This window comes from Pleurodeles waltl, chromosome 2_2 (assembly GCF_031143425.1).
Source record: "Pleurodeles waltl isolate 20211129_DDA chromosome 2_2, aPleWal1.hap1.20221129, whole genome shotgun sequence".
NCBI classification, from domain to species: domain Eukaryota; kingdom Metazoa; phylum Chordata; class Amphibia; order Caudata; family Salamandridae; genus Pleurodeles; species Pleurodeles waltl.
In genome coordinates this window covers 664,507,917-664,524,817 of record NC_090439.1, presented here as the reverse complement: position 1 = coordinate 664,524,817, position 16,901 = coordinate 664,507,917, and the positions used below count along the sequence as shown (strand labels likewise).

General features: G+C 42.3%; 1 protein-coding gene across 2 annotated transcripts in view; it reads left to right on the top strand.

The window, feature by feature from the left end:
• The window catches only part of NSMAF (neutral sphingomyelinase activation associated factor), a 665,048-nt gene that overhangs the window by 160,573 nt on the left and 487,574 nt on the right, over positions 1-16,901 (top strand). For both annotated transcript variants that reach the window (XM_069220229.1, XM_069220228.1), the window contains exon 10: positions 6,748-6,877. In XM_069220229.1, the coding sequence (XP_069076330.1) occupies positions 6,748-6,877 (130 nt within the window). The remainder of the gene's footprint in view (positions 1-6,747; positions 6,878-16,901) is intronic.

Sequence of the window (16,901 nt, the reverse complement as noted above, 5' to 3'; positions counted from 1 at the left end):
GAGGAAAAACAATTTAAAATCCTCACTCTAACGTGGATTCTGTTACACTGGATGGCTTCCTTGGACTTGGCAAGAGGTGTACTCATATTTTTGTATACCTTTTCTCAATCCCATAGGCATTTCTTTAAGTTTAGGGTAAGCCATTAATTCTTTCGATTTACATGCTCCCCTTTTCACCTTACCATGACCCTTTGGTGTTCACATAAATGTTTCTGGTCAGAGGTCAGGATTATGTCTATTCTCATACTGTAATGACTTATTGATGAAGGCAAGCCTAAGTCTGTCATAGACAACATCTGAGTGACAGTTAAACTCCTAACATTTTTGGGGTTTAGGATCTACCGAAGTCCCACCTAAGCCTGATGCAGAGGATTCAATTCTTTGAGGTGATTTTGGCACAGTAACATTAAAAGCCTTTCCTCCACCGCAGTGAGTCCAAGATATTCAAGATGTGATCCCTGGTAGATGACAACCTGATCTTCAGCAGGCCACTCTCTTCCCGACCTGAATTCACTGCATTGAGAAACGCATCACTGCTGGGTTGCTCTGCAATCAGTGAGGTATGGAGATCAGAGGCCCTCTGGCATAGTGTCAGTTCCACATGTATCTTCTGGAGCCTTTGCCTATCCGTCTAGTCTTAAAATCATTCCAGCCATCCACCAAAGGGAGGAGGCTCCAGGTTTTCAGGGATAACTTGACTGGTAGGTAATACTGCAACAAGGAGGCTTGAGTGAGGTCCTTGATCTTTTTATGAGGACGTCCTGTGCCTCTGGAGCTCTTCAACCTGAATATTAGTCCTCTGATCAAGCTTCCACTTCAGGAGGGCTTACAGTGTCAGGAATAGGGATGAGTCTTGCATACAAATTTACACAACTTCCATGCATAGAGAATGAGCTGCGACATCTAAATGCATGCCACTTGCAACCCAGGTGGTTAATGTCTCACTTAGGGCTAGACACCCTTCCATGAAGACAATCTGTTCCGGGCCCTGAAAACAATTTACCGCTTTGTGTGGTGTTGGAAACAATGACTCCATACAAGCCAAACTTTGTGATGTGTGTTTGTTTGTCCATTTGTTAGCACAGCAAGGCCTTGCCATGGCCCATTGAAAGGTTTGGCTCTTTTGGCTTTTTTGTTTTTACCTGACCATCTGTCTTTAAGTCACTAGCTGTGGTGCAATTCATGAAACATTTGGCTCGCTTGTTTCTCACCCCCAAATCATTTGCTCTGCCTCAATGGGACCTGAACTTGCTCTTGATGTTTCTCATGTGCATGACCTTTGAGCTTAGGCACAGCTGTTTCATTATGGATTTAAAACTAAAAACAGTCTTCCTAATTGCAAAAACGTCACCATGCTGCATAAGTGAACTACAGGCGCTTTCAGTCCAACTGTCCTATAACCTTTGTTCTGGACAAATTTGTACTGAGGTCCTACCCAACCTTCCTACCAAAGGTTGTAATTCCCTTCCACCTTCCCGAATTGATCACACTGCCAGCGTTTTTTTACCAGCCTCCCCCACGAAAGAAGAGACTCCCTCACCTTAACCTTAACAGTGCACAAGGCTTTTATAATGACTGCACAAAGCAGCCTCAGATTGGATTATCAACCCTTTGTGGAAATCTGGTATAAAGACAGGCAGGATGGTGCAGAAAAAGACCTTTTCAAGTTGGATAGTCTATGGCATCAATAACTGTAATGCCCTAGCCAAGAAGAAATCCTCTGACAGCCTGCAGGTCCATTCCACAAGGCTGTTACAACAGCTTTGACATAAGAGATACTTGTCCTAGACATCCGCCAGGCTGTGACATGGGGGTTAGTGCCCACGTTCACAAAGCACTGTTTATGACAGCCTGGTCGAAAGGTTACTTTGTTTGGTTTTGCAGGGCTTTTTGGTCTGAGTCTGCTCTCCAGATCCTCCAACTTTGGGAAGTCCTGAAGTAGTATCTGTTCTAAGGGTGATGGATCAGCGATTAGAAATGTCCATCAGAAGAGCAAGTTACCTACTTTCAGTAATGTTCTTTCTGGTGGATACTTTAACCACATATTCCTCACTGCTGTACCAACTCTTGGTTCTGTTGAGTGGCCTCTTTACCATTGAAAAGATACCAAGAATTAAATCTGCGCACTGTCTCTGAGAATTTGTTCTGTGCTCCGTTTCTGAGGTGCGTTTGGCAAAAGGCATAGGAAACTGACTTTAGAGTGCAGGGTTGGCACTCCTTGCTTACTTTTGTTCCTTCACTTCCTGGGAGGTATTGAGTAACTGTGTACCTTATGCTGCAACCCTACCGATGTACAAGAGCATTGCTGGCATAATTCTCAGGATTCAGTCAGATGCCTGGGGATAACATAAAGGTGATGAATCTTTGGTTAGATAGATTAGCTACAGAAAATAGGGGTTGCGAAGAATGACGCCCCAATGCAACTGAGAAAGTCACAAATTGCCCTTTTAACACCTATTTATTGGGATTACTCCATGTAGCAGATGTTTTCACAAACTGGTAAAGGCTTCCCATAAAACTCCAGGAAGTCACTTTTTGCCTGTGCTTTTTCAACATTTTGTTGAGCTTTTTTGATGTTTTCCTCCTGGTGTGGCATATCATCCAAAAGAACCGGCTTCCGGCCCTGCGGCGCCTGTCACCGGCTGATGTCGGAGACGCACCCGCATCTTGTTGTTGTAGTCCAACTTCGCGCCATGAACCCTAATGACTCGAGGGAGAGGTCCCTTGAGCTGATGGCAGCCCGTTGTGCAACTTTGAGATCCCGGTCGCGGGGAAGGTCCCGGGGTCAGTCGGGAAGTCTGAGGTAGTTGTCCCATTCAGCTGTCGAGGCACTCCCCTTTTTGCCCCCCTCACTCATGTTCTAACCTTTATTCTATCTCTTGTCTAGCAAGGCTCTGCTCTGGGCATTCTTGAGGGTTATCTTTCTGCTATCACTTTGTTCCTGAGATTGACTGATATCCTCTTTCTTCAAATCTATTTTACATAAATTCTTGAACGTTTTAGTGCATCTTTTCTCCCTTCTCCTTTTATCATGCCTCAGTGGGATTTCAATCTGGCTTTCACATTCTTGATGTATGTAGGAAAGTACCCCTTTTGTCATGGTTAACACCCCCAACCCCTCCCCTCCACACACACTTTTTGCTTGATATTGATACTAACTTGACTGAGCGTGTCCTGGGATCCTGCTCACCAGACCCCAGCACTAGTGTTCTTTTCCTAAACTGTAACATTGCTCCCAAAATTGGCACACCTCTGGCAGACAGCTAATTCCCTTATGACAGGTACCAGTGGTACCAAAGCCTCTGTGACCAGGGAGGGTCCCTAAGGGCTGCAGCATGTATTGTGACCCCTCACCAAGCACATTCACACTGCCATTGCAGATTATGTGTACTGGTGGGGAGAAAAAGGTAAAGTCGACATGGCAACCCTTCAGGGTGCCATGCACACAAACCATTGTCTGTGGCATTGGTAAGTCACCCATCTAGCAGGCCTTACAGCCCTAAGGCAGAGTGCACTATACCACAGGCGAGGACATAGCTGCATGAGCAATATGTACCTACAGTGACTAAGTCTATTCTTAGACATTGTAAGTTCAGTGTGGCCATATTAAGTACATGGGCTGGGGGTTTGTCATGACGAACTCCACAGCTCCATGATAGCTTCACCGAATGCTTGGAAGCTTGGTATCAAACTTCTCAGCACAATAAACCCACACTGATGCCAGTGTTGCACTTATTGTACAATGCACACAGAGGGCATCTTACAGATGCCCCCTGTTTTTTATCCAATCCTTTAGTGCAAGACTGACGATACTGTGTCAGCCTGCCACTAACAAAACAGTTTCTGACCCCATGGCGTGAGAGCTTTTGGGGTGAGAATGCTGGGGTCAGGAACAAATCCTGCTCTGGGTGGAGGTGCTTCACACCTCCCCCTGCAGGAACTGTAACACTTGGCGGTGAGCCTCCAAGGCTCAGGCCTCCTGTTACAGTGCCCAGGGCACTCCAGCTAGTAGAGATGTCCACTCCCTGGACCAAGCCCCACATTTAGCGGCAGGTCCGGTGGGAAAATTATGAAAAACAAGGAGGAGTGTCCACTTCAGGAACCACCCTTAAGGTGTCCAGAGCTGAAGTGACTGTCTCCTTGCAGAATCCTTCACCTTGTTTGGGAGGATAGTGACCAATAGAGTTAGGTATGTGTACCCCCCCCCCCCAAAAAAAGTGAGTGGACAGAAAAAGGGTATAGCCACCCTCAGGGACAGTAGCTATTGGCTACTGCCCTCTGACCCCTGTAACACCCCTAAATGTAGTATTTAGGGGCATCCCTGAACCTTGCTTACCAGATTCCTGGTGACCTCAAGAAGAAAGAAGGACTGGCAAGCCGACCTCAGCAGTGAAGACTTCAGATGACAACTGACATGGCCCCAGCCCTACCGGCCTGTGCGGAGCTTCAAAGACCCCTGCTCCAAGAAGGGGACACATCCTCCAGGTCCAGTGACCTCTTCAAATCCCCAGAGGACTGCCTGCTCGGCAGAGGACCAAGAAGTCCCGAGGACAGCTGACCTGTCCAGAAGAAATCACCAAAAGGACTCGAGTACAGCCCCGGATCTGAGAAGCCTGTCCACTCTGCACCTGATGCCCACACCCCTAGTTCAGGTGGACCACCGTTCCAGAGGAGATCCCCGGGCTATTCCGACCTCAAGTCCATCCTGGTTTGACCCCCTCCTGGCCAACACAAAGATGCCTGCAGCCTCAATCCAGAGGGTCTCCCTGACTGCGACCAGATCCGACTAAGATACCGGATGCCCAAGGAGACCCCTGCACCCGCAGCCCCCTGGCCTTGGGGAATCTGACCAACAGTCCAGCAACGTCCAGCGGATGCCTCTCCTGCCGGTCCAGCCTTTGGTTTCCTGGAACCGACCCCCTGGACACAGTCTGCAGCATCTTTTGTGACCCGCGGGGGCCCCCTATTGAAAAGCATTGGCGCCCAGCTCTTTGTTTGCACCCTGCACCTGGTCGCCCCTGAGCCGATGAGGGTGTGTTTTTGGTGTGATCATGTGCCCTGATTTCCTCCCCCTCCCCTGGTACTGACCCATACTCCCAGGCCTGTGTCCTGGAGCCACGGGTACTTACCTACTATCCCTTGGTCCTCATAGAATTCCATAACAAACCTGGCACCAGCTTTGACCCCTGCACCCAGCCAGACCGTTGTTGCTGGTGGTACACTTGTGGGGGGTCATCCTAAACTTTGACCTGTTGTCATCCTAATTCCCCAAGACTGGAATCGTAAGTTGTGTACTTACCTGTTTTCTCTATGGAAAATTGCAGTGTCAACTTTTGAAATAAAAAATTGCTACTTACTTGTAAACATATTTAATTACAAAAACCAAACAAAGTAAATTTGAAACATATGCTTGATACCTACTGACAACGGTACTTACTTGAAGCAAGGTTTTTCTGGTTTAAGTAATAAAGTAACAAAATCTATTTTGCTGTATAAAAACCATTGGCCTGGAGTTTGTCATTGAGTGTATTTTTCGTTTCTTGACTGTGTCTGTACAACAACTGCATTGCACTGCCCTGTGCTAAGCCTAACTGCTCGACCACACTACCACAAAAGAGAGTATTAGTATTATAAACTTTAGCCTCTGTTAATCCTTTGGGGAACCCCTGGACTCTGTGCACACTATACTTCATTTTGGTATAATATATACAGAGCCAGCTTCCTACAATGAGCACTCCCTTTGAGCCACTTGACAATTGTTTCCTGCGGTTGCTCACTATCAAAACCTCTTTCCTGATGGCTATAACATCATTCGGAAGAGTTAGTGAGCTGCAGGCCTTACCATCTAAGCCGCCCTCTTTCATTGTCCATTGTGACAAAATTATGCTTTGTACGTGAGCCTCCTTTCTCCCAAAGATGGTCATCCCCTTTCATGTAGGACAGTCCATCATCTTGCCTACTTTCTGTGCTCTGCCTCACTCCTCCAAAGATGAGGAGCGTCTCTATCGTCTGAACCCTAAATGACTGTTGTTGTTCTACCTTGAAAACATGTGAGTTCCGAGTCGACGACTAACTCTTCGTGGGGTATGCTGGAGCTAAAAAAACGAAAAGGTTATGCTGTGCAGAAAAGGACCATCTCCAGATGGATCGTGCTCTGCATTAAAATCTCTTGCATACTGGCTAAGAAGCAACCCTCTGAGTGCTTGCGCGCTCTTTCCACCACAGTCAAGGCTGCGACCACTACATTAGCACATGGAGTTTAAGTCTTGGATATCGGGACCACTGGGCTATGTGGGCCTCCCTGCACACCTTTACCAAACATTACTGTCTGGACCGTCAAGTCCATCGTGATGGGTCTTTGGCCCGTTTAGTCCTGCAGGACTTCCTCATCTGAAATTGGTCTGCAGACCCACCTTCGTGATGGTATTGCTTGGGTATCTATTCTAAGATAAGAAATCTGCAGCTAGAAGTTGCTTTCATATGAGCAAGTTACTTACCTTCTGTAACACCTTATCTGGTAGAAACTATTTTTTGGTGGCAGATTCCTTACTGACCCAACCATCCTCCACGCTCTGCTAACGGATTTCTAGGGACAAGCTGTATACATATGAGTAACTTATTCTTCCCCATACAGTGTATCTTCGTATGTGGTATTTTTTTTAATTACAAATATAATTACTTGCATACTCTGCCATGTTTTTGTTTCTTTTTAGGGTTTTTGGTTATTGTTTGATATGTCTTTCTTAGGCTTGACAGTATTACTGAAGTGTCGCAAATGGAATGTAGTGCAGAAATGGTGACCCCCTTGGTATCCAATCCTGGGCATGTTTGCATCACAGACAAATGCCTGTACTTCCAGCCTCTAAACGGTTATCCGGTAAGTGAAAACCGTGTAATTATTCTTATCTTTTTCAGTAGTGCCATTAATTTGCTTTGTGCCTCTGCGAGATTTCGTTTTTTCGCTGTAGCGAGTGTTGCATGTTAGCAGTTATGTACACCGCTTCTGTGCACTAGCTTCTCCACGCACTGTTAAAGGTGAGCTCTCTGCACTAGTGGGAATAAAACAGAATGCCAGTTCTTGCACTGTGCCTGACGGGATATCAAGGATTTCCCGTTCTACTCCCAGGTAGACACAGCACATTGTAATGGAGTCGGGGTTCTCAGGCACCATTTTAATGTATATTTAGGTGGTGGGCGGAGAAATCCTATTTTGAATGGGGCAGAAGCTGACTTTCTCGAAAAGCCGTGTAGCGAATGTCCGAAAAATAAAATTCGTATTGATGAGTCTTGTGAAGAAAATATTCAGATCTTATTTACGAAGTCAATGAATGGAAAGTACTATGAAGAACTTAAGTTTTGTACATTTTAAGTCAAGTACATTTATATATTTCAAGGTAAGAGGAGTACAAATGATAACATTTACGTGCAGAATTCGTAGGAAATCAATTGGATAATTATCTAAGAAAAAATCTTCCTCAAGGCTTGTATATGTATATGAATAACCTGTTTGTGGGATCATAGTCATCCTTTAAAATATACATCACTTTATCTTAAACATATGGTAACCAGTGACTGAGTGTTCAAAGCATATCAACAGTGAGAAATGAAGTGTGAACAATTCACAGCATAGAAACATTTCAACAGATAATTCATCAACTAAGCAGTCACAATGACGCGGGCTTTCATACGCACATTAATTTTACTGTCAACAATTCCACACTTTTATATTTATCTGAATTAACAGTTGACATATTCGTTACAGTGAAACGTGGAAACAGAAGACAAGATGATAGGACTGTTATCAAATCCACTTGTTAGACTGTAATTATGTTCCATCTGTGTTTTTCTTCCTTTGTTTGGTTGTCCTTGCTACTTGTGCTCTTTGTTCTAATTCGTCTAGCTCGGATTAGGATTCCATTTGCTCCAGGTTGATAAAGGAGTTGGATAAGCTTTCGTCTGAAGAATTCGGCTGGTCTTTACCCATAACGTGATAGTAAGAGCGGTGTTTCGTCGTAGAGCACTCTGCTTTTTAAATCGTTTACTCGGTTTTGTTTTTTAAATGAAAAGTACTATGAAATTATACCGAATCATTGTTATTTAAAAAAAAATGATAATATTCGATAATGTTTCTAAACTGGATGATACATTCGTCCCCACATCAGTTGTTCGGTTTTTAGCATATCTCTTTTTATTATTGTTTAAAAAGTACCTATTTTTTCAGTTTATCCTTATTTTTGGTTCTTTACAGATCCTCAACTAGGCAAGAAATGGGTTTAGTGCTATGGCATCCATCATTTTATCCTTCAGTCCTCTTCCAGGAGGACAGTCAAGAATAAATAAACATTTCATAGACATTTTCAGACAAAAACGATCATTTGAAATATAACTGTGTTTTAAAACTAGAAAGGTTTATTGCTATCAAGACCATTTCCTACCAAGGTACAGGGTTTGTAAATAAAATTTGAGTTTTGAAAAGGTATTGTCGTTTGTCTGAAATTTCTTGTAATAGCACGCTCAAGAGGCTATTCATTTTTTCGATGCACTCATGGGTCAATTTGTTTCAGACGACGAGCATAAAACAGATCTGGATGGAACTTTTCCTTCAGGAGTGAGTGCTTGTCTCTAAATTTGCCTCCTGTGGGTTTTGCTACATTCCCATCCTTACTTTGTTGCTTACTCTTTTGTTGGGTTGAAACATTTTTTCCATTTGTAACTCGTGTTTTGACAGCTGTCAAACACGCCCATTGCTATTGATATTTAGAGAGTGGATTTGGTTGTCCCTCTTTCAACCACTGGCTCTCTTCAACTTGCATCTTTCAGCCCTCCGCTAGAAACTTTAAAGGCATCTTTAAGTGTTGCTCTGTATCTAATGAAATTGGCTTTTTGAGTGCTTACTCCTGCTCCACTCTAGTGCGTGCATTGAACTCAATGAGGGGACTTCTGTACAACTATAACCCTCTATTTCGACTCTAGTTGGCTTCCTCCAGTATGTCTCTCTAAAATGTGATAATGTTGCAGGGGTAGCACATTCAACCCAGACTTATTGCCTTTGTCAGTGGTTTTTTGTCTTCAGTTTTAGAGAAGGCACAGACAGGGAGCTGCTGCTTCCTTTTGGGAGCCACCCACATGTTGCCTGTACTTAACCAGTACTGATGGCTTGGCTATGTATTAGGCCCTTTTTATTTTTCAACTTAACATCCTCATCAGGGTGGATCCTTACATGAAAAAATATCTATAGCTATTTATATATCTATCTATCTCTCTCTCTTTATATATATATATATATATATATATATATATATATATATATATATATATATATATATATATAGATACATATAAAAGCTACTAACGATCGCCGGTAGGTAGTTATAGTCAGGACTGTGTCTCCATAGAAAAACGTTTTTTGACTTGCCCGTATCTTTGGCACCATTTGCGGAATCATCACAAAATTTTCAAAAAAAGTGCCCCTGTGATTCTTGTTGTGCACAGAAAGTTTTGGGGTGAACAGTCAAGCGGGGTCAAGGAATAAAAAGGGGCAGGGGGTCCAAAAAAATGGGCGTTTCTCATGTTAATTCCCATAGGAGTTTAGAACACGACTACAGCATGAAGCACTAGATGGAGTTGCACCAAATTTGGCAGAAAGCTACCTTTGAGTACGCAGGTTATGCTTTTGGTTATTTGGTGTAAATCCGTTCAGTAGTTTTTGAGATATTAAAGGGGAAATATATTTGTATATCTGAGGTCGTAACTACTTTGCGAATCTTAACGAGCTCTTGCAGGGCAATGTACAGCTCTGAAGGGCTGCCAACAAATCAGTCAGGAAGTGCTGGCAGCACTCTTGGGTCTCTGCTTCAGCTGAGTCTCAGAAAAACTGTGAAAAAAACCCAAAAGGGGCAGGGTAGGGACACCCTGACCCCTTAGCTCTGGCACAGGGGGTCTCAGAGGGACCCAGCCAGAGAAAAAACACTTTAAAAAAGAACATGTTTACGGCAAATTAACAGTAAAAATATTTAAAAAAAGAAAAGGTGCGGTCTCCCATGCTTGTTTTTTTTTTTTCTTAAAGCCCCTGGGTGGGCCAAGTCCCAGAGCATATAAAAACCATAAGGAGGGGGGCGCAAAGGGACCCCCCTCCTGCACTTATTATTGTCTTGTGGACCCCCACCTGCCCTGGGCCTATGTTTTGAAATATGCAGGGGGAGCACGTGACTCCCCCCTGCACCCTGGGACTGCCACCTCCCCAGGGCAAAATGTATTTAATTGAGTAGGAAGGATCCTATGGACCCACCCAGCCCTGGGGCCTGCCACCTCCCCGGGGCTAATATACAATTATATAGCCTGGGAAACTGCCACCTCCCCGGGGCTTAGATGAAAACGAACGCGGGGGCACACAGCTCCCTTGCAGCCCCAATGACTGCCACCTCCCTGGGGCTGAAAAATCTGATAAAGAGGGGCTCCGTTGCTGACCCCTGGCCCCAAGGACCACTACCTCCCCCAGTTGAAATTGAATGTTGGAGGGGGCGGCACAATCCCCCTCGAGAAGCCATAGATGGCCCTAGGGACCGCCACGTCCCAGGGCCGGCTCCTGCTATGTCCCGGGGTGCCCACCCCTGGGGCTTATCTCTTTGCTTTGACTTGACGGCCGCTTTGACAGCTGCATCCAAGTCATAGCAAGCAGTCCACTCCTACCAAGAGAGAACTGTCAGACAACTCTCATTTGATGGGAGTGGAGGTTTCCTCTGTTTCCCTGCCCGCGATCACAAGGACAGAGGAAACAATTGCTCTTGCACACAGGGAGCTGCATGTTGAGCAGCTCCCTGTGTGCAAATGCAATGCCGTGGGGCACCCAGGATTGATGGCTGTTCCCCGGGTGAGGCTGTTGCCCGGGACCAAAAACGGCCAGGGGGAGGGGGTGATAGGTCCCCGTCCCCCCTAAAAAAAAAAAAAAAAATTGATGGTGAGTCCATGGTATGGAATCCCCGGGGCTGAAATCGGCCAGGGGACGGGGGGGGCCATGTGGCCTCCTCTTCAAAAAAAATAAATAAAAGGCCAGGCCCCAGGGGATGGGGTCCTGGGGCCAAAATCAGTCGGTGAGGGGGCCATGCACCCCCCCAAAAAAATATTATAAGTCTAGGCCCATCTGGCCTACATGCTGATTTCACAGATATTAAACGTCATTAGGAAGCATTTACACTTATAAAAGTAGCACGTGCTCCAGTTTAAGCTCACTTATGGAAATGACAGAGGTCGTGGGCAGTGTCAGGTTTGGTGATTAGGGGGGTTGGCCACAGGGACTGGTCATGGGGTTGGGTAGTTATAGCGCTTTGGGTGCATCCTGTGGCCAACCCTTGTGGCCAACTCCCACTAAGCATGGCCAAAGGCTATGTGCGGTGGTGGTTAGATTAATGTATAGTATTGAAAATTAATTTACGTTAACCCGTAGAAATTCACTGAAAAAAACAATGGTTACAGGGACATTATAATTAGGAAATGGAATTAAAAAAAAAACTTACAAATTCACTTAAAAAACCAAAGGTTACAGGGATTTTATAGTTAGGTTCTGAATGTACTCGCACAAAACCATAGAAATTCAGCGGTGAAAGTTAGTTCAAGTAAGTATAACTCAAGCCCTAAGGTAAGTATAAGTCGCCCCCTTGCCATGTACTGCTAATTACCTCACATATTACAGCACTCATGTCAGCTTTTATAACGTCAATGAAAATATCAGTATGTACATGTACATGAATTAGGCATATACAGCAAAATAGTATCAAAGACTCCAAGTTTGAATAAAGAAAGAAGAAAGAGAGAGGCAGAGGGAGAAGAGCTATAGGGCTAGAAAAGGGAATCAAGTGATAACCATCTGGAGAGAGAGGTAATAGACATTAGTTACAGCGAATGTAAGATGAATTAAGTATATATAAGAAGAAAAACAGGAAAAATATTGACATTTTTTTCAAAAAGGAGGAGAAAAATCAATTTCCTTTGCAGTGCGTGAGAGATAGTTACTTAATGGCAACCATAGCTGATGACGTTTGAAGAAAGTTCCTGTTGAATTAAGCTTGTAGCTGTAAAGTCTATGATGATAACATACAGAATTCCACCACTGTCTGAGAGTAATGTTCTCCAAAGATTTCCAGTTAGAAGTAATAATAGAGATTGCAATAGAAAGCAAAAGGTCCACCAATTTTCCAAGAGGCCTGAATGAACTCCAGATATCGTGTATGCCACCCAAAAACAGTAATTCATATGACATTGGTAAGGAGATCTGAGCTATTGCTGAAATGCGAGACCATATTGAGGACCAAAAAGTAGATAGGGATGGACAGGAAAAAAACATGTGGAAGTCAGTACCCTGCTGAGTGTGGCAGTGCCAACAATTGTCATTTTGTGCAAGTTTGAGTTTGTAAAGGCGTACAGGAGTGTAGAAAAGTCTATTATAAAAAAAAATATAGGGTCTGTGTGAGGCTTGCAGGGCGTGCAGTGGAATGTATCTTAAACCATATTCTATCCCATAAAGAAGTTGGCCAAACAACACCAAGATCTGATTCCCACAATGTCTCAAAGGTGATTTGAGTCTAGGTGAAACAGACGTTCCTAAAAGTTTATAAATTCCAGATGCCCTACGATAATTAGAAGTTACAATCGGGTGTGGAGATGATGCAAGAGAAGAATGATTATGATGTATAAGTTTATTGAGGGCCTCTTGAACTATAGTAGAAAGAATGATATATTGGGATTTCATGGGAATAGGGAGATTATAAATTGCTGAGAGAGTAGTAAAAGGGATGATAGAGTCTTTATGATATAATTGGGAAATGAGAAGAATACCTTTAATCATCCAAGCCTTCCAACACAAGGTTTTACCTTGTTTCCTAAGCGAACTATTGTGCCAAATAGGACTGTTAAAGAATTGATTAATGGGGGTAAGATGCAAAATAAAAAAAGGTTTCAGTATGTTGACTGAATGGGATACAGTGCTGGGCAACCAGAATTTTTGGGGGTTAGACATAAATATAATGTGTTTATGGGAAAAGGGAGAAATAAATGTTTCTTCCAAAGAGAACCATAGCTTTTGAGGGGCATCATTGAGTGTAGATAAATAGGGATGTATTTGCTTAATGCCAAAAGATTTGTGATAAGTTATAAAGTCAGGAAAATTAACTCCACCTAGTACTTTAGGAAGTTTAAATTTCGAGAGAGAGATTCGGGATTGTTTACCGTTTCACAGGAACTTGGATAGAATTCTATCAATTGAACTAAAAAATAGTTTAGGTATCTTAATAGTAAGCATCAGAAGGAAGAAGTTAATGATAGGGAGAAGCATCATCTTAATGGTGTCCAAGCGGCCCCACCACGTGAGATATAACGGAGACCATTTCTTTGTGAGATCTACAAGCTTTGCAGATAAGATTTCTAAATTAGTCCTTAATGTATGCTTGAGAGTATTGCAGTAGCATACCCCCAGGCATTTAATCTTAGAAGAATTCCAAGATAATCCTGCATCAAGGAATACGGAGCCGGTTCAATGAGCATTAAGTGGTAAGACCACTGTTTTGTCTCTACTAAGTTTATAGCCAGATAATTCAGAAAATAAGTTGAGCTCATGCAGGAATGCAGGAACAGAAGTGTCAGGGTGAGACATGAACAAAAGAATATCATCAGCATATGCCATAAATGTTATGTGTGCATTATTAACTTGAAACCCCGTAAATTGTTCAGACATTTTTAATTGCTATAGGAAAGGTTCGAGAGCCAAAATAAATAGTAAAGGAGATAATGGGCATCCCTGACGAGTACCCCTTTTAAGAGGGAAAAAAGGAGATCGGATACCGTTTGTTATAACCGAGGAACATGGTGAGGAATAAAGAATGGATATAAAATGTCAGAATTTAGTACCTAGTCCATTCCATTCCAATGCTTTCGACAAGAAACCCCAGTAGACCCTATCAAAGAACTTTTCCGCATCCAATGATAAAGCTGCCAGAGGAATCTTAAGTTTAGATGCCTTGTTAATAATATTTAAAAAAGTACGCGAATTATTGCTACATTTCTATTAGGGATAAAACCAGATTGATGAGAATCAATAAGGTCAGGTATATATGGGAGTAAACGGAGAGCTAAAACTTTGGCATAGAGTTTACAATCAGTATTAATTAAAGATATGGGTCTATAATTTTTACAGTCAGTCGCATCCTGATCTTTTTTGGGAATAAGACAAATCATGGCCTCCGTAAATGACCCAGATGCAGAACCTGACCTTTTAAAGTGATTAAGTAATTGAAAGAGTTTTGGGAAAAGAGACTTAGCAAACTGAATAAAGAATTCTACTGTGAAGCCATCTGGGCCTGGAGCCTTACCCTTGGGGAGAGATTGTAAAGCTGTATATAGTTTGGTAAGTTGTAGGGGTTGGTCTAAAGATGAGAGGTCAATCTGCAATGGGTCTCTTGGTTTGAGATTAGAGAAATATTGGTTGAGAGATTCAACTGTTGATATGTGTTCTGGAGTGTACAGGTCTTTATAGTAAGAAACGAAACACGATGCTATATCTTTATCTCTAAAGTGTTTAACACCATTCTTATCTGTGATAGATTTAATAGTTGTTTTTTCATTTCTTTGTTTCAAATATCGAGCTAGAAGAGAACCAGCTTCATTGTTACCACCATAATATCTAGCATTTATTTTCAGGAGGGTGCCGTATGCTTGTTCAGTGGTATATTGGTTAAACTCCATTTTAGCTGAGACTAGTGCTTCAAGATGTGATTTACTAGTTTTGTCAGTATAGAATTCATGTTCTAGGGACTTTATATTTTCAAGGATGGAAGTCGATTTTTGTTGAGCAGACTTTTTTTTTGAGTGAGCGTAACTTATAATGAAAACCCTACAGGCTGCTTTGAATGCATCCCACACAAAATGAAATGATAGTTGATCACTATCGTTGATGTGAAAGTATTCTTCTATAAACTTACTGTAGGAAGCAATAAAAGTAGCATCTGAAAGTAGAGAGTTATTAAACCTTCATGAAGATGTTTTAGAACCATTAAGAAAAAGATCAAGGCCAGTAATCACAGGTGCGTGATCTGAGATCAAAATAGCACCGATTTCAGAGTTGACCATATGTTGCAATAAACCTTTACTCAGAAAGATATAATCAAGGCTAGAATGGGAATGGTGGGAAGGAGAATAAAAAGAGTATTCCAAGAGGTCGGGATTGCATACTCTCCAGGAATCCGAGAGCAAATGCTATAAAATAAAGTTTTTAAAAGCTTTGTGGGAGGCATTTGGAATGAAACGTGACATTGAATGTCTGTCCAAAAATGGATCGAGAATTTGGTTGCAGTCACCACCTATTAGTAAATTGTTTGAGGAATGTTCAGGGACAATATGTGAAAGATTCTTCCAAAAATGTGGATCTAGATGTGTGGGGGGCCGTATATATTTAGGATAGTAAGAGAAATATGGTCATTTGCAAATGTAACAAGTACCCAGCGACCTTCTGTATGTTGATGCTGTGAAATTATGGTAGGCTTGAGAGATTTATGACAGAGTATAATTACCCCATTTTTGTTTGTGATGGAAGGGGAGTAGAAAATGTCCCCCACCCATTGTTTTTTAAGCTTGATTGCCTCAGAGTCGTTGAGGTGAGTCTCTTGCAACAAAGCAATGTGGCATTTCAAACAAGCTAGGTGAGATAAGACACGCTGACGTTTAATGGGGTATTTAAGCCCCTTAACATTCCAAATAAAAGTTCTAAGTTGCATAACAAGAAGTATTAATAAACAACTGCTGTAACAAGGAAAAAACTAGGCATATCAATTTTGCAAAAGCAAAGAAATGGGAAAGAAACAAGATAGTAAAGAAAAAGAAAAGGAGGAAGATGGCCTCCAGAAGTTGTATATACAAGGATGTGGCAATACAGGGACTAAAGTCCACGAAAGCTAAAGAAAACAAGATAGAAAGTGAATACCCCAAAAGGTAGAGGGACAGCGGAGAACCTGAAAAGACAGGCAAGAGTGGCTTCAGCACAAGAAAAGTGATATTAGGTATTAAAACATATGAAGGCGAGTTTCATGGAAGAAAAAAAAAACATACAAACGAAAAATGTACCATTCAGGAGACCAAATAACGTAATAACTACAGTAAAGGACTGTGACATGAAAAACAATAAAAATCAAAGCTTACCAATGGAACGTGTAGGAGAACAGTTTGGATGGTGAGAAAGGGATACGGTTGGGAAAGGAACATGAGGATTGCAAAAAGAACACTATCTAAAAAAAATAATATATATATATAAGAAAATAAGAAGATGCAGAGAAGGAAAAACATGAATATACATATTAAACATAACCATTACTATTAAACTGTCCAGAAAAAAAAAAAAAGAAAGGCCATTAAAGACAAATTAAATTATATCTTCAAGTAATTGCAGATGCTCCTAGTTCCATTGCTTCTGTTTTGTGTTGGTTAATAAACGCCTGTAGTGCTGAAGGTTCCCCAAACAAGTAAGATTTGTCCTTGAATGTAATTTTGAAAAGGCATGGGTGAAGAAGACCATATCGAATATTCAAGGATTTGAGTTTTGGACTTAAGTCCAAAAACAGTTTGCAACGTGCAGCTGTAGCAGGAGAGAAGTCTTGTGTAAAAAACACTTTATGACCTGACCATAGCAAAGCGCCCATCTTTTTGGCTTCTGAGAGTATTTGCATCAAGTCAGTAAATTGGCGAAAGAGAATAATAATTCCTCTAGGATGTGCATAAGGGCCAGATGAAGTCTGTGGACCTAAACGATGTGCCCGTTGGATAGAGAGGGGAGAGGTAGGAGGCAAGCGAAGAATTTATGGTATTGCTGTTTGATGGAATGCAATCATGCTAGAGCCTTCTGAACCTTCTGGAATCCCAAA